This window comes from Lepidochelys olivacea (genome assembly GCF_965140295.1).
Source record: "Lepidochelys olivacea isolate rLepOli2 genome assembly, chromosome: 17".
Lineage (NCBI taxonomy): Eukaryota > Metazoa > Chordata > Testudines > Cheloniidae > Lepidochelys > Lepidochelys olivacea.
Genome location: NC_140427.1, coordinates 5,209,140 through 5,237,057, shown reverse-complemented (window position 1 = coordinate 5,237,057; position 27,918 = coordinate 5,209,140). Strand labels below are relative to the sequence as shown.

Genomic DNA, 27,918 nt, shown 5'->3' with positions numbered 1-27,918 from the left:
CATCCAAAAACATAATTACAACCTAATTTCTTCAAATGTAGCCTAAGCACAAGATTTTATGTACAATGAGTTTTAACTGTAGTACATGAGAAGTTTGAAGAGTGTGCCTCATTTTGTTATTAAGATAATTCTAGATAAAAGAAAAAAGACTGACACAGATGTTCAATTTCTTAAAGGATCCAGTTTATAATTAATTTTAAGTGAAACTAATTAACCGATTTACTTGTAAATTTTCAAAATAATTCTGTGCCCACAGAGTAAATGCTGTAAATTTAGAGAGGATATGGCAACAACAAAAGAGGCTGAATCCCTTAAGTGAAAAACGGAACTCAAACTTAACTATGGAGTCTCAACTGGTGACTCCATAATACACACACACACACTGGCCCCCATTCTCTAGAACCATAAATGCAGTGCAGCTGGTGTGTCCCCATACACTGAAGGCTGGTGGATTTGATGTCATGATGATCCACTGAGGAAAAGAATTGTAGGTTCTACGTAAACAATAGCTACTGTTGACATTTTTAAAAATCACCGAAGTGATTGTGTACGAAAACCCCCATAAACCGATGGCCCAAATCCACAAAGGTATGTTCTCCATCAAAACAAAATAGTTGTAATTTTGGCCCTAAACTACTTGAGAGTGGACGTCTATAATTTCAGATTAAAATAGCAAGATATCTCATCTCTGTGTATACTACTGGTCACCAAGAAATATAAACAAATGTTAAGAATAAACTGCTGTTTATTTCACAGATCGTGGGAGCTGAGCCAGAATGGACATAGCCTATCACTTAAAGCTATAGATGTTCATTTCTGCAATGCTTAACATATGAGATTCTTTTCTTAATAGCCCCATTATGTAATATTATCCATGTCCCCAGTACATTAGAAAGAGAATCATTTGAAGTAACACAATATAAAAGTCATTTGTAGCACAGGAGCAGTCACTGATACAAGAGAAAATTAATTGGCCATGCAATCTAGGGATCTGGGAATCAAAGCTTTTTACAGACTCTGCAACCATCAAAACAGCAGCAAGTATAACTAAAATCTCTCCTCTGCTGGAGCTGCTAACTGCTTGTTCTCACACACCTCCCACTTGGAAAGCTTTTCCAACCCCTATTAGCTTCAATGTACCAAGTACATTATGTATAGGGGAAGTGGGTCAGGAGTTTTTGGAAGCCAAGGGAAGCAAAGCTCCTTAGCAAAAGGAGACAAAGAAGAGTAAGATGAATCCATAGACAATTTTTTAACAAGTTGCATGCTGAGGAATAACTCCCTGCACTGCTGAAGTCACTGGGTGAAATTCTATGGCCTGTGTTATGCTGGAGGTCAGATTAGATGGTCTATTCTGGCCTATGAACATTGAAAAGAATGACAATCCTGACTCTTTGGTTTCTAGGTCAATGATTTCAACATCCCAACTTCTCAAAACAAAATCCTAAACTCCAGTGAAGTAAAACACAGAAGTGGCAAACCCATGCACCCTACAACTGAGAGAGAGAGAGAGAGAGAGAGAGAGAGATTTCTATCATGCATTTGCACAGCATGACAGTGCCATTTACTAGCATATGTTAACATACTGTCTAGATAGGAATTCACAGCTTGAAAAGCCTAACCATCAGGGCTTAAAAATGCACAATCCAAACTTAAATTACATGTTCATAAGTTATGGAGGAGGAATACTGGCTTCCAGATCAGATCATCTTACTAATATGTGCATAAATCAGAGTATTGTACATATACAAGGTGCTTTACAGAGACAATGAGGCACAAGCTTAGATTCTGACATCAGGGTCGCCAGTGTAAATCCAAGAGTACTTCAATGAGATTTACCCTGGAGCCCCCAAGATGTGAATTAAAGGAGCATATAATCTATATGAATACATTTTACAGATAGAAGGGACTACTGGGAGTGTCTAGTCTGACTTCCTGAATAACACAGGCCATAGACTTTTACTCAGTAACTTGTGGATGAACTAAAGCATCTCTCTTAGTCAGACATCCAATCTCCATGTAAAGATACCATGCGATGAAGAATTCACCGCATCCCTTGGTAAGTTGTTCCAGTAGTTGATTACCTTTCCTGATAAAGATTTATGCCTTCTAGTTTCCAAATCCTGCATCAGGATCTCCTGGCATGCACTCCTGGGCCCGTGTTGAGTTACACAGGCTTCAGTATCAAAGCTTAACTATGTTAGGCCGTTATTAGGAAGGTGGCAGCTCCTCTGTAGATTTTCTTAAAAAAGTGAAGTGAAGGCACTATCTGAGCAGCAGTATCATTCTGGAAAAGGCTCCTTCCAAGAGTAAAACAACATTGAAAAGTTGCCTTGAGAATTACTAGTCTAGTACATGGAAAGACTATCTGGCACCATTGTTTTGATGAAGGCTTCAGAGGAAGGCGATTGTGAAAAAAAATAAAACAGTACCCGTTTGATGAGCACTATCAATGCTTCCCCTGGAAAGTCAATAATTTCTAGTCTTCAGCAGCCAGAGGCTTTAGTGATTCTCATCTGTACCCGTGTAACCAACAGTTATATAGCACTATGACTTTCCCAACAGTGACAATTTGGTGTATATTAATAAGTTAAATAGTCATGCATAAAAGCACCTTAACCTTCAGTTAAAACGTACATTTACTTAATGAAGTGTTCATTATCTTGCCTTCCAAGCATGAATTCTAATTACATTAATTCTGTACATCAGGAATAAATGTACCTTTAGTTGGGCCTTGGTATTATTCTTTCTGTATAATGACTCTCCTTCCCAAGTATTAGATAACCAGGCATTACAAACCAGCTGGTATCTTCCATCTAATGATTTCAAAGTGCTTCCATCAAAGGCTCCCTACATGCTTCACACATCAAGGAATTAACCTTCACAAAGACGGTGAGGCAGTATCACTATCCCCATTTTAAGAGACAGGGAAAACTGAAAGGTGAAGTAACTTGCCCAGGTCCCACAATAAATCTGTATCAGAGGCTAGAACAGAATTCAGATCTTCCAATACCAAGTTGTATACTTTAGTGTCTAGACAGTGCCCTCACTGGTGGATACATTTTGCCTTATATTTCTTAAAGCCTCATAAAACCAGCACAATTATGGGAAAATCGCCTTTCATATGGACAAGAAAACACCCATTTGAGCTTAACAAGCAAACACAGAGTTATATAAAAGAGCACTCCTATACTTTTTGTTATTTCTGTAATGTGGCCAAGATTTCTAACAATTTTATTTTGACAAGCATTTTACTTCCCACAATCAGCGATTCCTTTACAGGGAGAATAAAGCATCCATGAAAAACCATTTGCCCTGCAATAGGCTGCTGCAGTCAGAACACAATAGCTTATTTCAGTGATGTTTAATCATAAATAATAGGGCAGATTGGAAAAAAGTGTTGATGGAAACAACGGATGGAATCCAATGGAAAATTGGATTTTAGACTAACTGAAAGTTTTCACAGAAAGCGTCCACTTTCCTCTACACTTTTTTTTGGGGGGGGGGGGGGTAGAGGGGCTAAAACACAAAAAAACAAAATTCAGTTTTTGGTAGTTTTCATCGGAAAATTTTTCATTTTCGTTTTCAGTTTTTTGATAAAAAGTCACCATTTTCTACATAGAACAAGGAAAAAACGAAAACACTGCCCCAAGCCATTTTCCAACCAGTTCTAATAGATAAAGGTGATAAATACATGACATTTCTAGAGCACTTTTCAGCCAACATCTCAACAATGCCCCTAGAGGGACATATTAGCACCCTCATTTTACAGCTTGGGGAACCGAGGCAGAAAAATATTAAGCAACTTCCTCAATGACTGAAAGACTCACAGTGGGAGTCGACAATGGAACCCAAACTCCCACCTCCTGTTCTCCAAGCACTAGACCATACTTTCCCCCATATATAGGGTGACCAGACAGCAAATGTGAAAAATCGGGACAGAAATTGGAGCCTATATAAGAAAAAGGCCAAAAAATCAGGACTGTCCCTATAAAATCGGGACATCTGGTCACCCTACCCATATAGAGACAACAAGCAACATTAACTGAAAGTTGGGGTGGAGGGGGATGAGAAGATATGGTTATAAACATCAGTAAAATATTTGCATCTATCATGCAGTTTCACACCCATGGTTAAATTAAGTTGTGTCCCTTTCATGTTGCATTTTAAAAGCATTCTCCTGTGGTCACAAAATCCTTAGGTGCCACCTACCCCCCACCAAATGAAAGAGATGGCTGAAACGTGACGGAGGTTGCTGGCAGACTGCCAGGGTCCAAACACTACCCTTCACTGAGAAACTACCACACACAGTTCCCCGCTTTGGGGGCATGTGGGGGGAAACCGATGTTGACATGATGTTTAAAGGAGAGCTATGTAAACAGTCCCCATCCCAGACAGCTCCAATTCACTGAATGTAAGAGACATGGGGAGACGCCTCTTCACTAATGTCTCTTTTTGTAAATACTGAATGTTTCATTAACGTGCCTAAGGCGAGCGAGGCAGCTGCCTTATGTGTTGCATTCATCGGCCTGCCCTGATTGCTGGACAGTTAAACACAGAGTTTCATTGGTGTGTGTTTAGCACATGAGCAGACTAGTTCTTGCTGCAGGAGTTGGGAGCAGTTGGTTGGCTTCCGATTGGGGACTGCTGCTCATGGGCAGCTGATATTTTAGGGTTGGGACTCAGAAGACTAAAGATGGGGTTCTACTTGTTTTACCCTGCCAAGTACAAAGCCATTCCCCTTTTTATTGCCTTCTCCTACTTTTGCCATTAACCTCACAAGTGTTATTTTATGCACCAATAACCCAGAGAGCTGTTCAGAGGGGACACATGCCATAAATATCCTCCAGGTCTCTTCCATCACCTCGCCTCCCCCTGACAAACAGCATCTGCTCAGCAGAAAGTGTCAGGAATCATTTCCATCTGTTTCCCTCCCTCCCCATCCCCAAAGCTCCATCTCTCCTTCCCAAGGCTGATCAGCTGTCTCCTTCACCCAGGAGAGCCCACAACTCTACCAGATTCCTGCTGCAGCCTGGCTGGCTCACTAGGATTCTCTGTGGTTTCAATTCACTTGGGAAAGGGTCATACAATTTTTTCCCTCCCCCAACCTCTTGGGGCTTGGTTTTGTGATTGAACCCACAGGAGTCTCAGCAAAACACTTCTGTGGGTGTATTTATCCTCTCCCTTTCTGGAAGCATGTTGCAACACAGTCTTATGGCTAGGGCCACCGAACTGGCAATCAGAAGATCTGGATTCTATTCCAATGACCGGGGGCATGGATCTTGCGGAGGTCACTTCATCTCTCACCCTTCCTCTATCTTGTCTACTTAGATCATAAGCTCTTTGGGCAAGGACTACGTCTTATGGTATACACAGTTCAGAGCACAGTGGGGCCCTGAGTGATGCCAGCTGGGGCCTCCAGGTGCTACTATAATACAAATGAACCTCTGACGCTTGATCTTGCTTTGTGTAAAATCCCTGTGCAAGCTTTTCCAACACTCTGACCACAATCTTGGGATGGTAACAAAGCTGAAGGATGTTTGGTCGGGTTTTGGGTTTCAAATTCCTTCCAACCTCAGCTGCAGCCACATGCCGCATGTACTCACCGGACAGGCCCAGCTTCCCCTGAGTGCATTGGTCCCGACCAGCTAAATCATCTCTAGGGTGTGGCCATGAGGGGTGGTTTTAAATCCAATATGTAAAATTAGGGATGGACCAGAACTACTGAGTTTGGATACAGATCCACAAGACCGGCCAAGAAGCGTAGAGCCATATGGGAATGTCACAGAAGTCCCACGTGGGGACAGGATGCAATTGAATCTGGAGCTTTGCTCTGGGAAATACATGCATGCCTTGAACTGTGCCAGGCTGGGTGAGCACGGAAACTGTATAATGACAGGAGAACTATTTCCATGTGACCAGAACAGGTGCAGGAAACTGCCTGGCAATCGGGTCAGCCCTCAGCCTTTTGAAAGGAGATTCCATCACTGGGGATCTAGTTTTACGGTCTGTAAGGAAGGATTGTCTTAGGCGCTTCAATGAGATGTTTACAGACACTTTTTTTTTTTTAAATCTCCTTTATTAAAAGCCATCTCCACTCCTGAGTTCCTCTCCTGCGACCAGCATTTGCCAAGGTGGCCAAGATACCCTGATCCGTAAAGACATCATCAAAGTTGCCTGCTGACCTAGTGGACATGGGAATTATCCCCCCATGAGCTGCATGGCAAAGTGCCCTGTAAGTTATATATCCTCTGTGCACAAGCCTCTTTCTACAGGATGTTTATCTAACTATGCCAGTCAGCTGTGGGAAGAACAGCCCTGCCTGCTATTTATACCCTGAGCTGAAACCTGGGTAAAAATAGCTCTGGCATTTTTTCAGTCTTAAAATTCCATTGTAAAACCTTTTGTAAGAAAATCTCCCATCTCTGCCTAAACATATTCTTCCTTCCCTGTAGAGGAGATGAGAAACACAAGTGGAGGTGAGCTGAGACAGCCAAGTTCCCATAGCCACAAAACCAGCGTCAAGCCCACCCCAACCCCTCCGTGCTCTTTGCATGACCTGATTAAAAGTCCAGTGAGAGTTAATGAACTCTGACAAAGGGGACAGATGTCAGCTTGCTGCATGGCTCGGAAATCTCCTCGGAAGTTAATGCTATTATACTCTTTGTTTTCCAAGATAGTGTAAAAAAAAAAAAGTGATTAACAAGAAGGGGCAGTAAGATCAATTGCAAATAAATAGACTCTCTCACCCCAATTGCAGCCCTCCAAATGGGCCTTTCACAAAGCAGATTTCTTTCTCTGCCTTAAGATACCTGGACCTCTGCAGCTACTCTCCTGCCCTCTGAATCTTTACAAGCCAATTCCATTTGTGAAATGGTTCAGCTGAAGGCTGATGCCCAACCCACATAGATATTCCCACCATCCCCTACCCCAGATATCCAGCCCCACAGTGACTGTTGAAGGAGAAAAGAAGAAATCCCACCTGCTTTGTTAATAAACACTATAGAACAAAGGACTACAGAAAATGGGCAGGAACTGTTGCCTAGTGGTATGAACAGAGGGTTGAGAGCCAGGCCTCTTGGGTTCTGTTTCTAGCTCTGCTATCAGTTGGTGACACATCGGGTACATTACAACCGCCTTGTGCCTCGGCTTATCCAGCTGTAAAATGGGGGCAAAACCAATAATGCCTGCTGTGGGGGTGGGGTTGTCAGGCTTAGTTCCTGAATGTTTATAAAGCACTTTGAGATCATGGATGGAAGGAGCTAGAGGATGACACAGGATTATGATTATTAATAACAGACGCAGTGTTGGAGAGGGAAGAATCAAACTCCTGAAGTCTCAAAACCCGAGACAGGATCAAAGAGTCAGATGTGAATATCACCCAGCTCCAGGAAAGGTCCCATCTGGGTCTCAGCATAGCAGCTTGGATCCCTCTCTATTTTAAACACACATGTCGATGCAAAAGAAGACATCCCAACCTCAGGGCAAGAGCCAGTCCTCTCTAGGGACCTGTGGTTGACAAGCTTCTTACCAAACTAGGATTAAAGGCCACAGGCACTGCTATATTTATAGCCTGGGATTGCCTTTTTTTTTTTTTAAACAAAATTGTCATTTGTGGCTCAGAGAGAAGAGCTGCCTTGCTGCTGAGCCCCGTACCTCTCTGTTACCAGCCCCTTGGTTACTGATAAAAGGTTCCCTCATTCCAAAGGCATCAGAGGAAGGGATTTCTGTTGAGCATGCTCATCGCCACACAGGTGTTACAGCAAGGCTATCAAGAAACCAACCCAACTACATCCTCCTCAAAGGGGGAGGAGGGGGGAGGTAGAAGCTTCTCCCCCACCACCTCAGTCTCCACTCACCAACCCCCACCCCCATCTCCTGTTCCTGGACTCTAGACCAACTTGGCAAGGGCTGCAGCCTCTCTCCAAAGCCTGATCTGTCTCTGTTTGAGTCAGCTTATCTGCATTTCACTATTAATAGACTGCTTCAGCCTGCTGCACTCACATTAGATATATTATTAAACTGCAATTATACTGGGAGAGAGAGAAATAACCCCACTGTACTGCAAATACAGTACAATATTCCCTGCAGCGTGCAGCACGTCTCCCTCCCTGATCTCCCACCCTGAGGAACCGGGAGCAGACAGAGTCTGGTGTAGGTTTCAAGGAGCTCTTGCTCTTAAGCTCCAGACCTTCGGAGCTGCAGACAGGTAACACAAAAGGCATTACAAGCTAAAGGGTTCACTTTTCATTTAGCATCAACTGTATCTCAAGGCTATTTCTTGGCTCCGGGGCTTTTCCACTCTCACCTAAATGGAATCAAAAGGCTGACACAGGATTTCTGGTTCTCCCACCTCCCCTCTGGGACTAGTTTGTAAGCTGCATCCTTAGAAACCTCTCCTGCTTTTCTGCACACAGCCAGGCTGCGATGAGAATTAGATCCAGATGCCAGATTGCCAATTTCATTGCACATGAGGGCAAATACTGAGCAGCTCACACTCTCACTATAGGAAAATAGAAAGGATGGAAGAAAGCCTGTCTAGGCTTTGCCTAGCCAGGGGCTGCACTGGCAACTTGCCCATAGCCAAGGTACAGCATTTACTTTGCAGACAACAGCTGCTCCTATCTTGAACACAGAGGTGCCTCTCTGTCTTGGGGTTCTGTACTGCCACCCATCCCTATCGTAACCCAGCACCCTCCCAGCATCTGAGCAGCCTGCTCTTCACTGGCCATATTAAGGACAAGCATAGTCACAAGCCATCCTGAGAACTCTACAGACGATGAGATTAGTCACCCTGGGGTTGGACTTTGGGACATTCCAGAAGCTACATTTCCACTGTGAGCATCTGCACCACTGGCCAGTATCTAAGTCTTAGGGAAAAGCCAAAGCAACGAGCAACACAGTCTGCCGCAGTTACTGGAGGTTAGCAGAGCCCACATTCTTTGCCATAACATGTTTTGCCTGCACAACCATAATAATTTGCACTTCCTTGGCAGCTTTCACTGGAAGATCTCGGTGTGCTCTGCAAACATAAATGAATTAAGCACCAGTCTGCTGGAAAGTCAGTATCACTGGGGGAAACTAAGGCAGAGACTTTAACTTACATTCCTGTGGTCAGATATTATGTTTAGAGATGAGTTGGGAACAGAACCCAGATCTCCTGATGTCCAGTCTCCTGTTTAGGCTATCATTCCTTTCCGACATCAAATGCTAAAGCAGCAGTAGGTCGGGGGTGGGGAGACTAGCTGTGTGCTAGCTACACTGGAATCTGGTGTTCCTCTCAGGCTGTCAGAGGCACAAGACAACGACAGCCAGCAAGGCTCCCCCCAGCCCCCACCCCGAGATCAGTACTGTGGAAAACACTCTGGCCAAGATTTTCCACAAGTTATTTTGGGTGCCTGTGATAGGGCAGCTCCTTCCTGGGGCACCCTCCTGCAGCTGACCAGTACACCTGCATTATTTCCCCCGTCTTGGTAGAGTCCTCAGAAATTCCAGGAAAGCTTTCCAAGAGTAAATAGCCTTTTGCTCAAGGTTAATTTATTACAAAAAGTCTCACAGCCATAAATCGGATTCCCCCAGCACAATCCAAACCATACATTCAAGTCCCAATAGTCTATCAACACGTGAAGTAGAGCCCAGCATCTCTCGCTGCACACCAGCTGCCTGGAATGGCTCCAGCATCTCACCATGTCTCAGCTGCCTGGTATAGCTCTGGCATCTCTCACCCCGCTCTATCCGAAACCCTCTAGTTGGGGTGATTCTGCAGCCTGTTTCCTTCCTAGGTATAGGTCCACTCTTGCCTGAAGCCATCAGTGGGCTCCCTCACCCTGAATTCCCGAGCCTTTAGCCCTGGCTCTATAGCTTAGGGAAGTCTGTAGGTGACCCCATGATGGCCTTTCTCCCTTTTGTTTCACCAGCCTGATCTGGCTCTGCTAGGGAACTCTTACCTCTCCCTCCTTCAGGGACATACCCTCCCTGAAGCTCTGCTTTTCTTCTGAGCTCTCTCAACTCTGGGTTCTGACCGCTTGCCTTTGGACTGTCTCATTTATCACTCCTGAAGGCAGCCCCACCCTCCTCACTACACCAAATTAGGGTGCACCCAGACTGGAACAGGAGTGCTGGGCCTGACTTCATTTATGGGGCCAGTTACCCTGTTACAATGCCCAACTTGAAAAGAGGCTTGATTTTCAGGAAGTGCTAAGACTCGACTGCTTCATTAGCAGTAAGTGATGTGGCAGGCAGGCAGAGTTGTAAGAAAGATCATTATTGAACACGCACAGAAGCCAGTGTTACATGCTAAGAGGCCTGTGTTTGTCCAGTAAGAGCCGGGCCACTGCATCACTTATTGCTAATGAAAGAAGCAGGTCTGTGTTCTAGGTTTTACACTGGAGTAGATTCCCTCCAGAAACCTCCTCTCTTTCTTCAATCCCACTCATCATACTACATCGCTGTCTGAAAATCAGGGCCCTATAATGTGTCTCAAGTTGTGCTCCCCAAAAAATCACTAATCACTTCTGAAAACCTTGGCCTGTAAATTTGCAGTCCTAGGGAGTAGCTTGTGCTCCATTGTGCACCATAACAAGACTGCATGATGAACATTCCATGAGTGTCAGAAGTTCATTCAGCAGTTTATTCTTATTTGCTGAACAAACATTCATGCATTCATCTGCCTCCCACAGTGGGACTTTCCGTCTAGCCTGACTCCTGGGGTGAATGTGCATCAGTGGGTTTAACACTGGTGTGTTTCGGTAAATCCTGTCTGTGGCACAGTAACCATGGCAAAGCCAGGGAAGATCTGCCAGGGCTCCCAGACCTCAGGCCCTTTGTTCTCCAGCTGAGAATCCAAGTTTTGGTGTAGCACTTAAGAGCAGGTTGATTTAGAGTGTGCTTATAAGACAGACTCAACCAAAGCAAAAAAAATTTAATAATTTCATTGCCCATTTCTATTTTATTTATAGGCATTTAAAAAGCCCAATTATTTATGGGCTTTCCTGTGGCATCCATCATTGTAGTATCTGAGCACCTCAGAAACACAAACAGATTTACCCTCACAACCCTCTTATGAAGAAGAGAAGTGTTATCCCCATTTTACAGATGGGGAGATTGAAGAGATCTGGGTTTAATTTCTGGCTCTGCCACAGGTCCCTGTGTGACCTTGGGGTTGTCACTTAATCTTTCTGTGCCTCAGCTTCCTGTAAAATAGAGGCAGTAATCACAGGTGAGGCTAAGTTTTTGTCACCAATATTTTTAGTAAAAGTCAGGGACAGGTCACGGGAAATAAAAGTTCACAGCAGCCCACGACCTGTCCCTGAATTTCACTAAAAATATCCCTAACAAAAGGGGTAGGTGCTTTCAGCACCCACTGCTGCTGGGGCTCCAGGCCCCACACCGCTGCAGTGCATGGGAGCTCTGGGTTCCCCCTAACCCTGGGGCTGGGCTGCTGCAGAGTCCCTCTACCACTGGGCAGCTGGTAGCTGCAGAGTCCCATTCTCCCCCCCCCCCCCCCCCCCGCAACCACTGGCCGTGGCTGCAGCTGAGCAGCTGCGGGGGGTCCCTGCTGACCGCCTCAGCTGGGCAGCTACACAGGGTCCCCCTGCCGGGCTAGGCAGCTGCAAGGGCGGGGCTGGCTGGGAGCTCCAGCCCCAGGGGAGAAAATGTCACAGAGGTCAATGGAAGTCACCGATTCCGTGACATAATTGTAGCCTCTTAGGCGCTGAGTTTCTAATCTGCTGGGAGGGGGAGCTGGCTCTCCCCAGGCCCTGCCCCCACTCCACCCCTTCCCCCAACTCCATCGCCCTGCTTCTTCCTACCCCTGCTCCGCCCCCTCCCCTGAGTGCACTGTGCCCTTGCTTCGCCCTCCACCCGCCCCAAGCGCCTCCTAATGCCGCAAAACCACGCTGATCGGCAGGGCCTGTTGGTGGGCAGGAGGCACTGGGGGGAGGGAGAGGGATTGATAGAGGTGTTGACCATCCACCATTTTTTTCCCATGGGTTCTCCAGCCCTAGAGCACCCACAGAGTCGACGCCTATGACAATAATCCTTCCTTTGTCTGTCTTGTCTATTTAGATTGCAAGCTCCTTGGGGCAGGGACTGTCTCTTCCTGTGTGATTATGCCTAGCACAATCTCAGTTGGGGCCTCTGGGTGCTATTATTATATACATAAAATAAGAATGAAGGGGAAGGGAATCTCTGAAGAGGAGTGAATTGAAATCCCTTCCCTCTGACACCTCAATTTAATAGGCAGAGAACAACAACATGGAGATTTGCAGAAACTAAGACCACATGCCTTCATTTCAGGGATGAAGCAAAGTTTGCAGTGGTAACCCCATTGCTTTAAACCACCCAGAAGAGGCTTAGAGGCATTTTGGAAGCACAGATACACATTCTGATCTGATTTTACTGATGGCTTTTGGGAATGCTAAAAACAAAGGCTTTTATGATAGAGAAACTGGAGGGGGGAGGGGAATAGTTTTGGTAAATCCTTCTCTCTGGAAAATGCTGCCACAGAGAGGAAGAAATACTTCATTTCCCCCTTAATATAAATGAAGATTTGTTGCTCTACCCTTATTTGCTACTAGGCACCTTACCCTACTTTTCAGATACCTGAGGGGCTAAGAAGAAAGGTCTGCATTAAGAACATGAGAATACTTTGGGACATGGTCTGAAACCAGCACATAAGGCATGGAAAGTCTGACAGCTCTGTTAGCGAAAAACAGGAAGGGAAACCCCTTCAGAGAAACTACTGGAAGAAGGAAAATGCTACCAGGAGAGACAGAGTGAAAACAAACTCTGAACTCACCTGAAATGTGGATTCTCTCTGAGGTGAGTCAGCTCCTTTTGACTCTGTAGAAGCAAAGACGACCAAGGGTACGTCTTCACTGGAGAGTTAACTTGGGTGACTAGCACCTGGGTTAGCCTAACTCAACCCCCCACCCAAATTATCATATCCTTACTGCTACACTACTTCCTGTATGTGTGCTACTGGGGTGGAGTGGGGATATCCCAGGAGTCTTTGTGCTGAGCTGCTCTATGATTCATTCCTGAGGATTGTGGGAAAACTTGTCTGTCCTTCTGGGTGCATAGGGGGAATTGTGGGAAGGCAGTGGAGGACTATCAGCACTGGAGGGGATTAGCTTACATCCTCACTGCAAAGGAGGTGGGTTCCAGCTTGAGTGAAAGCAGCCCCCCCCCCCCAACCCCTACCCCTACCCCTACCCCTGGCAGAGCCAGCCATTCTGGGTTTAAAACACCACCCATCAGGTGGGAGGATTTGTGCCAGGTGTAGAGGGTAGCAGGGTTGGGATAGTGTCTGCATAAGAGCCTGAGTTAATTCTGCAGCGACGACAGACCCCAAGTCTCTGCCCTTTGTATACTGCAGGCAGATATATTAATGCAGTGAGAACATGGGATCTGGAGTGTTTGCGTGTGGGGTGCTGTTTAGCACAGTGTCTCCCCCCTCTTCCTCCCCCGAAGGCTTTCTTGGTGGTGTGATAGCATTAGTACATTTATAACAGGTTATTTTTGGCTTCTGGGAACTTCAAAAACAAAGCTCTTTGGATAATAAACTTGATATTTTTGTTCCCTCTTACAGCTTCTTTAAAATTGAAGTGAGTGAAATGAGACTGGACCTTTTTGAAACCAGGGATTATGGGAATGTAACTTTTCACTGTGAAAGTTAAGTCACCATCTAGGCTGCTGCTGGTGTCTCTCTTCTATGTTCTGACTGTGGTATGTTCAGTATTAGTAGCAACACATAAAATCCTGCTAGCTCTCACACTTAAACAAGGTCCCCTTTAATTAATTAATTAATTCTGTGGTAATGCCCAGAGGCCCCAAATGAGGTCAAGGCCCCATTGTGCTAGGAACTGTACAGAAACATACAAGATGGTCCCTGCTCCAACGAGATTATAATCTAGATAGATGAGACAAGTAGACAGTGGGAGACAGGCATAGAGAAGTGAAGTGATTTTCCCAAGGTCACACTGCAGGTCAGTGGCAGAGCTGGGTTAATAATATCCCATAACTTTTACAGGCTGAACATTCCTGATCAGACTCCTTGTGATGCTCCAGGCTTTATAGTCTTCTATCATATTGGGTGTCTTAGGGATGTGTGACCAGATGGCTTCTGCCAAGTGGGGTGGGATGCATCAGCCTTTCATTTGTAACCCTAATTCATTGCCTGCTAACCATAACCAAATAGTACCAGCTGATTGTACAGGGGAAACCCAGTCTGTCTCCCCCCCATATATATAGATAGATAGATAGATATACATACACACTCCCACTATCAATGGGAGAGAGGCACTGTTGTCGAGTTGGCCTTTTGATGCAGTAATTACTTGCCTTGACAACAGGAGATGGAAACACAGATAAAGCAAACAGAGTTTTTCAGCTTCTGGAGTAACTCAGCAGCAGCCATGCGTACAAGTCGGCTTTAGCAGTTTGTAGCAACAAATCTAATTACAAAATGGAGGCAGAGGCCAGGTCTATGCTATGGGGATGACAGTGGCATAACTATGGTGCCACGGCTATGGCAGCAAAACCCCAAAAGGGGTTTTTCTGTTGCTCTAGGAACACCATCTTCCAAAGCAGTGGTAGCTAGGTTGATAGAATCCTTCTTCTGTCAACTTAGCTGTGTCTACACCAGGGGTTAGGTCAACGTAGCAACAGCATGTTTGTTTTTTTTACACCCTGTCCCGAGTGCTGTAGCTTTGTCAACCTAAACTTTCACTGTAGATCAGGGGTGAGAAATAGAGCTTCTAATACACGTTCAGTGTTGGTTCACAGGTTACTGCTTGACACCCAAAGGATTAACATTATATTAATTGAAGATATCACGTTTTTGAAGGCTTTGCAGGCCTCAGTCTGTATGGCAAAGGACTAGAAAGAGGTACACTGAGGTCACAAACACTTTGTTCTCATGGATCTGGTTTCAGGGATTTATACCTACACTGCATCCCTCATGATGGTCCTATCGAGTCAAATGCATGGCTTGGTCAGAATCAGAACTCGGATGACATTGGATTTGTTGGGCAGACACGTCATATTGACCTCTCTGCTAGATAAGCCCATTTGCCGAGGCTGAACAATAACTGCTGGGTGTGTGTGGCTGTCTCTACAGCAGCTCCCTCCTGCTGCAACAGAATTTCCAATCTAGGCCAGGCCTTTCAGAGCAGATTCTTCAGCCCTCCTCCACTGAACCCTGCTCTCCCAAGTATCAGACAAATCCTCTTTGGCTGGCTGAGCTCAGGTGAGCTTTCAGATGTCGCTTTGCACATCACAGCCTGCAGGCCCCCCTGTTCCTGGAGCTCATTGTGAGTTCAGGACATTCAGCACATTGCAGGATTAGGCCCTCACTGCGTAGAGGGCCCCTTGAGCTCATGCTAAAGTCTAAGGACTCAGAGGGGGCCCCTATGCATTCAGATGGAGAGTCCAGTTAAAGTGACAGGATAGCACATCTAGGGCCATCTATTGGCCCAGTAAGACCTCTGTATAGAGGGCAAGAGAGAATCCCAGGTCATGTTCAGTGGTGTGGGTGGAACAGTTGCATCAGCACTTTCAAAACAAGCTAAAATAAAGTGCTGGTCTAAATCTAATCAGATACAGTTTCAAATGGATTTTAGTACTGAGGTCAGCAAGAATCAGATACATTTTATAATGCTCATCTAGCGCCACAGAAGCAATTTTGGCCTTTAAGTTAGCAGCACTAAATCAGCTGAGAAAGTTGGCAGGTTGTGGTATCACCTAGTGAGACGGATGACTCATAAAAATGCTACGTGTGTTTGAGATGAACATGGTCCTTCAAAGTAATTGCTCTAAATTATATTTTATAATATTTTAAAAACTCACAGTGTGCCTATTTTTTCTCTAAATTACAAGCCTGGTGTATTCAGCCACAGGTGCTGATCTCAGCCAGTTTCCTTCCACTGTCACCTCTGCTTCTCGTCCATGTGAGCTGACAGCAGGGAAATCCCTCTCTTTTCATTTCTCTCTCTCTCATCATCTGACCTCAACTTTCCTGGTGGACATCTCTTTATTCTGCTACTCTGATAGTTCATTCTCACAGCTGGTCTGGTCCCAGTTATGTTAATCAGGAACACAAGCGGCCTTGAGGAAAGTCTGCCCTCAAGGAATTCATGGGGAGATGTGGAATGGGGTCGGCTTGTAAAGAGTGCCATTTGACTTCCAGTCTAGCTCTTCTGGGAGGTGGAATTCACAGGTACAAGGGGCTCTGCTTAAGGTTAGGGAGGGATGGGGCCTGAACTACAAAGGCCAGACATTATCTGAGACTTCCCAGAGTTTGATAGTGTTTGGACTTTAATCCATTTCTGCTTAAGATGGATGTTGGTTATCAAGCTGGACAAGAGATATTTCTCCTAACCCAAGCTTTCTTGACTGCAGTCACATCCCCGCACTAAGCGCTTCGGGGAAGGGACTATCTTTTGTTCTGTATTTGTACAGTGCCTAATACCATGGGGTCTTGGTGCACTACTGGGCTCCTAGGCGCTACGATAACACCAACAATGGTAACTGTGTAAGACACATAGAGAATGGGTCTTCCTTTGCTTCCCTTTGTCCTCGGTGCCTTTCATCCTCCCCAATCCCTCTGCAACCTGATGGTTCTATAAGGTACCCCATCACCTTCTTCCCTTTCCCCAGCCTTCCTGCAGCTTCTCTTCCTTTGCTGAGGGCTTCCTGCTTTGTTCAAAGGACTGACTCCCTTCTCCCTTCCACACTGGTATTCCAGTGCCCTCCCCTCTCTTTTTGCCAATGTCTCCCCAACATGTTAGAACAGTCTTTCCTACCTGCCTCCCTGGACAACTCTGTGGCTTCCTCCATGGCTCCTTTGGGTGTCCCAGCCCCCTCTACCCCATGATATATAAACCACATCCTGACCTAGCCCAGTATCCCTCCCCCACCCATTCCATCTTTTCCTTCCTTTATGATTCCTTGAACCCCCTCAGCAGTCTCCCTTCCCCAGCAACCCTCCAGACTAGCCCACCTCCTTCCTTGTTGCCACTGTGCTTCTCCCATCTCCACTGTGACCTCCTGAGAGCATCCCTGTACCAACTGAGGCAGAGACTGGTTAAGCCAGACACATGGCCTCATTCTCATCAGGCTGAGGGGACTGTTTACTCCCTGCCTGATCGTAGTTGCCACTGGAAGGGCCTGTTAGGAGATGGTGTGAGGTCTAATGTTCCCACCCTTTCGTTTTTCAGCCACGGGGGATGACGTAGGGTCTCAGTATCCTACGTTCTCTGGCTGGCAGGAGACCAGAACCAGGGCACAGGTGTCTTCTGTCTCCATGGAAACAGCTTTAAGCTTGGGTGCCTGGGGAGGGTTTTTTCACGCTGGTGCCAGGGAAATGCAAAGCTACAAGCAGCCTAGTAAAAATATAGGTTCTTTGCAGATGGCAGGAGAGAGTGAGTGCAAAGGTGCTGCATCTGGGCATGTGGTAGACTACAGAAATTTGCCCTGGTGTAAAAACATTGATGTAGTTGTATCAGTGCAAACCCCTAACCCAGACACAGCCCCTGTGCAAAATAGGACTTGGATTTTTTAACTTAGCCTGGGTTAAGTCTGGTACACTGCGGTACAACATGTCTGCAGTAGGAACTTGTATCACTGTGGCTTCACTGGTGAAAAAAACCTTATACAGAACACAAGTATTTTGGAAAGGATGTAGGCATGAAGAGATGTAACCCCTTCTGTAATTCAGCCTCTGCTGCAAACGTACCAAGGCAGAAATACAGATGCTCTCCTCCCGCTGCAACAGGTGATCTTACAAAACACAGCAATTTAAGGGTAACGTCAGCCTCAAGTCTGAATTTCCTGGCTCTTGTCAATTTAAGATAAACCATTAACTTTATTTTAACTCTGTGTGTTTGTGTACAGTTATTATGGAGCCACTAAAATAACACTTGAAAATTAATGAGCTGTTACAAGCAGCAGATATCCTATCCCCTCCCTGCCTATAAGGTGTGAGAATGGTATAGTGTTTGGAATAGTTTTTATAGCTGCTTCTGCTCTCAGAGCCAGATAGGAATGACAAGCTCATTAGGGAACTGCCCTTCAGTTTAATAGCTTAAGTGCATCTGGGAAGAAAACAACAGCCCCAAAACCTAGAGCTATTCCTTTCTCATTCTTGTGCTAGATGATTTTTGCTAGTTGGCAGTTTTCCCCACAGCTTTGTGTCTCTGGAGGGCTAATACACAAAGCATTGCACAAGGTCATTTTTTATGGAAAAAAAGAATCAGTGCAACTGGGGGAAAAAAGTGTTTAGTGGGACACGCAAGAGATATATATTATAGTATCTGAGAACCTGCTTGTAACAGGGTCTCCCCAAATCCTGCCTCAGTTCACCCACCATCCTGTAAGCCAGCAAGCAAACTCACCAGCCAGAATGTCAATTAAATTCCCACTAGCACCAGTATGTCTCTCTCTCTTCTGAGAGATGCATTGAAAGAGACACAAGTAGGGCAAACCAGGCCCTTCAGCCTGGCCCCTCCAAAGGCCTCTGCCTCCAAGGGCTGCTGTTCCCATTGAATTGCACCTGCTGAAATCATTATGAGCTGAGGGAATGCAGCACCTCACAAGACCTAGCTCTAACATGATCAAATATTTACTTAGGGCTAGACTGACACATTATAATCTGTCCTGAGCCAGGCACTTAGCTGCACCACGTCAAGAGCACATCACAATTCCCTCCCTGGTTCCCCCCTTATTCCAAGTGTAGGGCTACATGATGCAGCAATGCACAGCATGGGGGTGTGATTTCTAAAGCATATTTATGTGTGGTGCATTATTTGGTCCATGTCAACTCCGCTGCTGTGCACTAAAAGTTCCTTAGCATGCTTTAAATGTGTAGACAAGCTCAGAGACCATGCTGCCAGCTCGTATCTCGTCTCCCGGCCCTGGCTGAGTAGCAGCAGCACCGTGGAGGCTGCTCTTTCCCCTTGCTGTGATGTGCAGTACAACTAGTCCTCTTACTTCTGTGCACATTGTGGTAAGGGTGTGGTCACAATCCTGACCTAGATGAGAACATTAGAAACGGGTCCAAGCTGCAAAGATTGGCTCCAGATCTGACTTTCACCAGAACCTGGAGGCAATAGGATCTGGGGCCCCCATTAAAGAATTCATATAACAAGATTAATTTGCAAAAAGTGCATTTAGGATAAATATAATTTAGTGACTCATGATCTCCTTAACGGTGAATGCAACTTACCAAACTATCAGCCTCCTTTTGGTCATGTATTCAAAGGAGAACTGCGTTTCTTGAATCCTGCTCTAAGGAGCAGCACCAGCATATTTTGCACTTGCAGAGTATTGCAGATCCTACAGATGAGTAAATGTGCTCCATATGAAATCGCTTTAGGAGAGGAAGGATTTTCCAGTGGTTAGGTCACCAACCTTAGGACTCAGGAAACCTGGGTTCAAGTGCCCACCTTGCCACAAGCTTCCTATGTGACACTGGGCAAGTCACCTAAGGGCCTAAAGATGCAGCCACCTGGTGAGATTTTCCAAAGTACCTAAGCACCTAACTCCTAATGAAATAAATGAATTGAGAATTAATCAGTGACTTTATAACCAAAGCTTTTGCCCTTAGAAACAGTAGAATTGGTCCCATAAGAGCTTTCTTAACCATGTCAGCACTGCACTGACAGCCACACTGTCTGGGATTTTCTGAAGGGCTCAGGACCCACAATTGGTTTGCTGCTGGGAGCTGCTGGATGCGGAAAATCTGGCCACTAGTTTTGGGTGCTGAGCATTAGAAAATTCACCCTTGAGCTCTTTCAAATATCTGATCCTAAACTCTGTAGCTCAGTGCAGAACTGGGGAAGGATTGTCTAAGGACTGTCTGTAGTTCCAGGAGCCAGGAACGTCATCTCGAGGGGCCAGAGCCGCAGCTGGGGTGAACTGTCATCGCTCTATTGACTTCAATGGAACTACAAGAGTTTACACAGATTGAGGAATTAATCTATAGGACACTACACTTCTGGGGGGGGGGGGAGGAGTAGGGGGACATCAAATTAATTAATTCCAATTACAGATCATTCTGAAATGCCAATTCTGCAGTCTTACTCAGGCAAAATTCCCATTTAAGTCAGATTGGGGCCTCCTTCACGTACAATTCAGCCAAAATAGTTTTGTTTAAAAAGAGAGAGATTTGTGACACTCTAAGCCAGTGGGCTCTCAACCTTTCCAGACTACTGTACCCCTTTCAGGAGTCTGAATTGTCTTGAGTACCCCCATGTTACACCTCACTTAAAAACTACTTGCTTACAAAATCAGACATAAAAATACAAAAGTATCACAGCACACTATTACTGAAAAATCATTTCCTTTCTCATTTTTAACATATAATTATATAATAAATCAATTGGAATATAAATATTGTACTTACCTTTCAGTGTGTAGTATATAAAACAGTATAAACAAGTCGTCTGTATGAATTTTTAGTTTGTACTGACTTCCTGCTAGTGCTTTTTATGTAGCCCATTGTAAAACTATGCAAGTATCTAGATGAGTTGATGAACCCCCTGGAAGAACTCTGTGTACCCCAGGGGACATGTACCTCTAGTTGAGAACCACTGGCTAAGCATCTGCCCAAGTGAATTTGTCTCCTGGTGTTTGAAAGCTCAGCATTTGTTTGAAAGCTCAGCATTTGTTTGACCAAATCCCATTAACTACACTAATGCTGGATGAGTGACAGGAGAAATGACTATGACAAACTTCTGACATTTAACTGTGGAAAGGGAAAGGCAGGACACACTGCAATTAAGGCCTTTGTGTACCTGTTAAATATTTGCTCTTACAACTTAAAATCGGCTGCACCTGAGTATATGATAGGGACACAACCAAGTTGTTCAGGCTTGAAATGCAGGTATTTTTTAATCAAAATGAAGGGTAGGGAGGGATTTTACAAACCTCGTGTGAACAGAAACCTTTCAAGAGTATTTTTTTTCCTTTTAATGTCAACGAAAGGAACAAAGAAAAGCCATCCGCGAGCAACTGAGAATCACCAAATGAGGCTGGCCAGCTTGGTGTCACCAGCCAGATTTGAAAAGTGACCAGCTCTCAAGGGGAGTTTGGGGTGAGGAAGAACTGGAGGATCAGGCCTTCTGAGAGGGAAAGACGCTTTGAATTGGAAAGCATAAGAGGAGGATGTTAAAACCCTTCCCTCATAGCATGTGGGAGACAAAATAAGGAAAAGTTAAGGAGAGCTTCAATCTTGGGCCTTGACCCTGGAATCGGATTCACAGAAGCAAACCTCTCAACCTGTATAGAGCCCCATGGAAGTCTGTGTTGATCTGATTCCAGGATCAGGGCCTTAAAATGTAAACTATTCAGCAGGGGCTGTGGAGCACTGTTTAAAGTGAAGGGGCCACGGTTTTTCCCCCTGCACCTTCCTCTTCCCCTCTCAGGTGTTCCCCCCGACCCAGAAGCAGATTGATCCCACTGACCCATGAGCCCCTTCACCCAACCCCCCCATATCTGAGTGAGTGGCATTGTGACCTGGCGCTTAGGGTTGCAGTGCTGCTCAGGTTTGGCCCAGCCAAAAAGTGGTTTGGCCATGGCCTGAGAGACCACCCTCTGGCTCCGCAGCCTACACTCTTTGAGACAGGGATTATATCTACCTCTGTGTTTGTACAATCCAAGTAGAGAGGCCTTGATCCTGTTTAGGGCCTGTAAATTTCCATCACCACAACAACAGAATAAAAATAATAATTAATAATGATGATGGGAGGCAGAGTGGTGTAGTGGACAGGCAGTGGGAGTCAGGAGACCTAGGTTCTAATCCTGGCTCTGCCAGTAACCAGCTGTGTGACCCTGGGTAAATCACTTCATCTGTGCCTTTTAAACCTCCCACCCTTTGTCTGTCACATCACATTGGATTGTAAACTCTTTGGGGCAGGGACTATGTTTGTCCAGCCCCTGGGACAATAGGGCCCTGACCTTAACTGGTCCGATTTTAATACAAACAACAACAATGTGATTTGGGTATTTTCAAACTTACAGGTCAACTGAATTCCGTCCCCTTTGGTCAGTTTCCACTTTGTTCGTGGTCCTAGGGACGAAAACAGAAAAGTAGATCCACGCTTTTAGTATTTGAAAACTTTATTTTCTCAAATGAGCACCAACACATATTGTAAATCTGACAAACAGTATGCCTCCCTCTAATACTGAAGAACTATGTACAATGTACAAAGACACAAAGAGGTGAAGACAAATTATCTAAAAACAAACAATTGCATTTATTACCGAAGCAATATGACCTGAAAGAATATGCCAAAAATATAGTTAAATCAAAGAAATAAAAGTATACACAATTTGTAAACACAAGAGCATCAATAGACAGGCTGGTACTGGAAATATTGTCTCTTCATTTTGTCAGTGAGAAAGCATTCCCATTTCCTTATGAAAAACAAAACAAAGGATGCGTACAGTTTGTAACTACGAGAATAGCTTATTTGTGATTGTACCTTACACAACACCATTCTGCTTGCATTTAAATGTCAACTTTTTTTTATATTAAGTGTGATTTTATTTTCCCTTCCTGTTTTAAAAGAACAAACAGGATTCTTCCAACTCAATGCGTAACATTTTTGTTTCTGAACGTTCCATTTCTCAGACCTCTCATCTGGCAAGGAGAGCTCTTACTACCTAGCTGAGCTCTGCATTTCAAATCTGTTTACCCAACAGGATGCTTGTCCAAGAACTGGTTCATATAAAAACGTGATGCTTCTTCTGAAGTGAGGAAGTGCAATGAAATGCATGATTAATACACTCACATATCAATTAGGAAAATGCATAAAGAGAAAATTCTTAGCTGATCCTCGCAAGAACCACAGATTCCATGTGCAGGTTTTGTTGCCTTTAAAATGTGTGCACCAAAAAGAGAAAATAAAAGAATGTGCAACAGTTACTCAGCACTGCAAATAGCTCCTTACTCAGCAAAACACAGTCTAATGATTTGTGCTGTTGGTCCACTTTGAGATAAACAAGAAGACCAATGAAATAAAAACTAAGGGGGAGAGGGGAGGGGAAAGAACTTTACTGCCAGAGGTGTAAACTTTTACTTTAATTCACTATGTAGCAGCCTGGTTTATTTATATTAAAAGCAAAATTAAAACCAGGATCCACATCCAAAAATATTTGCAAAGCGAATAAGAATTCCTGATTAGTTAGAATTCTCCATCCCCTGGCCCTATTGCCCCAAGCAACAGGAAATAAAGATTCTGATGTTGTAACTTAAATTCATTTCCACATTCTAAATCTTCATTATTTATTTTATTCTAGCCAATACTGGTGCAAGAGAATATTTCAGGCCCTGATCCTGCAATCAGATCTACGCACTTACATGGAGCCCCACTGATGTTAAATGGACTCCATGTAGGAATTAAGATCGTCCTATCTGGATCTAATTGCAAGTCAGGGGCCTCAGGCACTGAGGAAGGTACTGAAGCATGTGCATACCTTTAAACACACATGCATTCCCATGTGCTTAAAGTTACACACATGCTTCAGTACCTTCCTGAATTGGGGGCCTCTGTTTGTAACCTGGCAATGGCCTGTATTAGAGGTAATTTCTGCTGGATGGAATTAGAGGTTATTTGCCCTTTTTCTGCCTTGTCCAGGTGAAAAGTGTAGCAACTTAAGAAAACAGCATATATTTATGATTGTTGTTTCCCTTTAAGCATATTTTCCAACTAAGACAGAGGAAACAGCATAATTTAAAAACAAAACAATAAAAGTGCTCTCAGAGGTGGATTCTGAGAAAACAGCACCAAATATATTATTTTTTTTAAAAAATTAAAATATTATTTACAAAAGTATATTTCATAAGATAATGCTTATTATGTTCTGTATATATTATCATCTGAATATTTATTACAGGGTCATGATGCCACACAAGATAATCCGCCTGAGCAAAACATTTCAAATCTACCAAAGTTTAGCTTTGGGGTACACTGTGATGTAAACTCAGGGGTGCCCAGAATTTGCATTGCTCAAGGCCCTTGGTGGCAGCTTGCTAGAAACTGGGGAGGGAACAGAAAATGGAGCAAAACTTGCAGTTTTCATCTTTGCTGAGGCTGCCGCCCATGGAGACCGGGACATGCTGGCTCTCTGGACTGCACCTCCATCTTGGAAATGAAGTCCAGGCATTACCCACCCTTCGATGTAACTAACTGGCTACAGTTAACTGACTCGACCAATGAGATGCAAGTGGTGCAGTTCTTTGGCTATATTCTGAATATATTCTTTTGCAACTAATCAACTGAGAATGCCCTGATAGATAGTTATACCCATCCACTAGCCTATAAATTTCATCACTCTGTTTTGTTTTCAACTCCCAATACTATCATATGTCTTAATACAGCAAGTCACAGATGAGTTAACAGCGGACCTTACATCATAAGAAGCACTTTAGGTTTAGCCGACACATAAGGGAGAACAAATATTAAATGAGCCTAGCAGGCCATTTTTACTTATCTCTCTATACAGTGTATAAAAATCAACGTACAGTCAAGTGTGTGCCTCTGTGTGTGTGTGTGCTCACGCATTTTCCATACCAGGATTTGAGGATCTGGGCCCAGATCCTCAACTGATTTAAACCGGTGTAGCACCATGGAAGTCAAGGAAACTAAGCCAATTTACATTAACTGAGGATCTGGCCACAAATATTCAAATTTACAGTGGTCGCCATAAAAAATGCAATTTATGTAAATTCTTACTGCGTGTTGCCATCTGAGATATTACTTCTTGTTCTTAGTACACAAAGAATAAAAACTGTTGCATCTGACACCACTCTGTGGTAACTGCCCTTATTTTTAAGAGGTACAGCATATCCTACACTAATGGTGCAAAAATTACAATTTACAGGGGTAATGCTGCAGTATTTGAGACTGAATACTGGGGGATTATTATAGGCATGTTGGCTTTTTATTGGCGATCACTGTAGTGCATAAAATTATACTCATTCAGGGAAGATTACCAGAGTCTAGGCATGGCTCTGTATCCCATCCCATCTGCACACAAACTGTTGTGGGTTATCCCTTATTTCTCCCATTTCAGATCAGATCCCTTTAAAGACTGTTTTCAGGGAAGGAGAAGAGCTTTTCAAAGAAAGCAAATGACTCCTTACTGGCCAAAACCAACAAAACATTGAGTGGAAAGGGCAATGAAGAGAAGGCCAGTGCCAGAGTCAACAAGCTAATGGGTACTGAGGAATTCTTTTTGTTGAAGGTAGCGGTGATGGAGGGGAATGAGGATGATGGAAGTAGAGTCTAGCAGAAGTCAAAGATGAAGTGGTCTTGTAATTCACATCAGATAGGGTGAAGGCAGAAGCCACCTCCTAACACAATGGCCAAAGAAGGCATTCAATACATCCTTTCCAGAAGTAACACTCAGTCTCCATCTTGTCACCTACTTCTGGGTAATAACCACATGTTATCAGCGATGCCATGGACACAACACTCATCTAGTGAGGAGAGAAAACACCCACTTTTCACATGAGCTATTCAGGTTTTACTCACTGGTACTCAACATAGAAGTCTAATCCCACTTCTAAAGCCTCTCTCTCTGCACACACATCCCCACCCCCACTTACCAGAAAATGTGATTTTGAAATCCTCTCAACTCTGCTAACCTGAATATTGGAAAAAAAAGGCGGCATTAGGCTCTAATCATCAGAAGGTTCAATTTCATAAGGAGCTACGAATCCCTGCACATTATTTTTCACTCTCTGGATTGAGAGGGATTTCCCCCACAGAATTAACCTACTTTGAAATAACTCCACAAACAAAAAGAATTCACTCGGATGGAGAATACTAATTCAGTTAAATAGTCTTGTGTTCTGCACGAGATACTGACTGCACTGTTGTAGAGGAAGCTTCACACGGTCATTTAGGTCTACGCTATCTTCTTTCATACACATTCTCCCCCTCTCCCACACCAACAACATAAAGATGGTCCATAAAAATTAATTTACAAAAATTAAAGTAGGACTTGTCCGTTGCAGTTAGGTGTCGAAACCTCTTCTACCCCTACAACTCCAAGGCCTATGCCATTTGGGGGATGCTAAGTTTCAGTCTTCCAGAATATGAAACAGGTTTTTTTTAAAACACCAGGAGTCAAGGTTTGGGGGATACCTCAGGGCTTGAAATAGCCGTCTGTGAAACATGATATTAACAGCCACCAGAGCCACTTACTGTTCCATCACATCTCTGATGGATTCAAAGAGTGGACCTGATGGCTGGAGTCTGAAATTTCAGATATCCTATTAAAGCCATTTTCCCATTACACATTAGGATGACTGGATCCCAAGCTATTACATTGCCAATGGTAAAGAGATTTGCCCTAATGGCACACAGTAAGGACTGGAAAATTAAAGATGGCATCATATGTTTCTGAGTTTATCTACAACCTTCTCCCCCTACATATTTTCCTAGCACATGCCCGTGTTCTTGCATATCTGTCATATCTTCTAAAAAAACTGCAGCATCAGCCCCCCCCTACATTACATGATTTGACTCCTCCTCTCTCAGTTGCCCAGAATCAGAATTTTGTTTCCCCAGCAGTGCTGAGGTTGTAGTCATGCTCTGATGGGATGGTTTGCCCATCTGCTATGAAACAGGAGGAGGGAGAAGCAGAAGGAAAGCGCTTGCGGAATCTCTCTAGCAATCAAGCTCCACAACAAGAAGTTCACAAAAGGCGACTGTGTGAATAGTATGAAACAACCTATCAAAAGATGGAACTGCACATCAGTTTCAGGAATTAGCTAGCAAGGGGCTTTTGGTTACGACTTGTGCTCAGCCAGCTTAATCTGGAGCTCTGCCTCTGGAACAGCAGTTTCGAGATTCAGAGATAACGCAGTCATGAGGTATATTTCTGTCCATAGTTTCAAGCCTCGGTTACCAGGACTTAAAGGAAAAGCAGTTTCATTCCTGCTTACTTCCCCTCCTGCCCCTGTCCCCTTTTTCTCTCCCCCTGCCCAAAACTCTGGTCTCCCTCCCGCACTGATACCTTCTGATAAAATGCCACCAAAGAGCCAACTTCAGTTTGTACTTAGACATTCATAAACATGGAATGCTGTCAGGCATTTGGTGCATTCTCTTAGCCAACACCAGAACACAGAGAGAAGCAGCCAGGGTCAACTCACAAACAGATAAAAAGCGAAGAGACGGAGAGACAGAAATTTAGAGGCCAGTCACCAATAAAATGGAGAAGGGTGTGAAGATGCTCCCAAATGGCAGAGCCTCTAAATGCATGGAACCAAGCGTTCGGTCACTCTCTCACTCTTGGATATAATGTTCTGTTGGATGGCATTCTCTTACACGCTGGTTTAGCTGGGCTCTTTCCATTCAATCCCAGCCATTATCCTTGATCATGTGAGCTAGTTCGATGATGTATTTGCCTTCTTTATACTTCTGACTGCTCTCGAAAGCGTGTTCCTAAAAAAATTTAAAAAACACAGAGAAGGTGGAGTTAGCGGGAGACTCGAGAGGTACGGAAAAGAAAATGCAATCTAGTGATTAGAGCAGAGGTCTGGGAGACAGGAGTCATGCATTCCACTCTCAGCTCTGGGGCACAGAGGGGCAGGAATATGGGACCCTTTTGACTTTCAGGAAACTTTTTGTTTTCAGGAATCCTAGACTCTGGTTCCACTCATACAACTGGCTCACTGGTGTCTGTACTTCAGTAAATCCCTTAACCTCTCACTGCCTCCTGTGAGACCAGGGCTCTCAAACTATTTCCATAGTCTGTACTACATCTTTATAAAGAGATTACCTTGTGGACGCCTCTCATCCCAAATGCACAACATCCCTAGAGCAGCTCTAATAATTGCTTATAAGAAAAAGTAACATTAGGAATGCATCTAATTCCTTTTCAGCTGTCTTTAATGTGATTTACCAG

The 27,918-nt window shown here is 44.3% G+C and overlaps 1 protein-coding gene across 5 annotated transcripts in view; it reads right to left on the bottom strand.

Moving 5' to 3' along the window:
- Positions 1-22,141: 22,141 nt before the first annotated feature.
- YPEL2 (yippee like 2) overlaps positions 22,142-27,918 on the bottom strand; it is a 55,993-nt gene continuing 50,216 nt past the window's right edge. The window contains exons 5-7 of one of the 5 annotated variants that reach the window (XR_014714387.1): positions 27,216-27,455; positions 25,613-25,651; positions 22,142-25,483 (exon numbers count right to left, since the gene is read on the bottom strand). Coding sequence is in view for 2 of the 5 variants with exons in the window: in XM_084650926.1 (XP_084507052.1) it covers positions 27,366-27,455 (90 nt within the window). In the remaining 3 variants the exon portion in view is untranslated. Of the gene's footprint in view, positions 27,456-27,918 lie in introns of all 5 variants that reach the window. The other 4 variants (XR_014714388.1, XR_014714386.1, XM_084650926.1 and 1 more) reach the window with 4 other exon arrangements.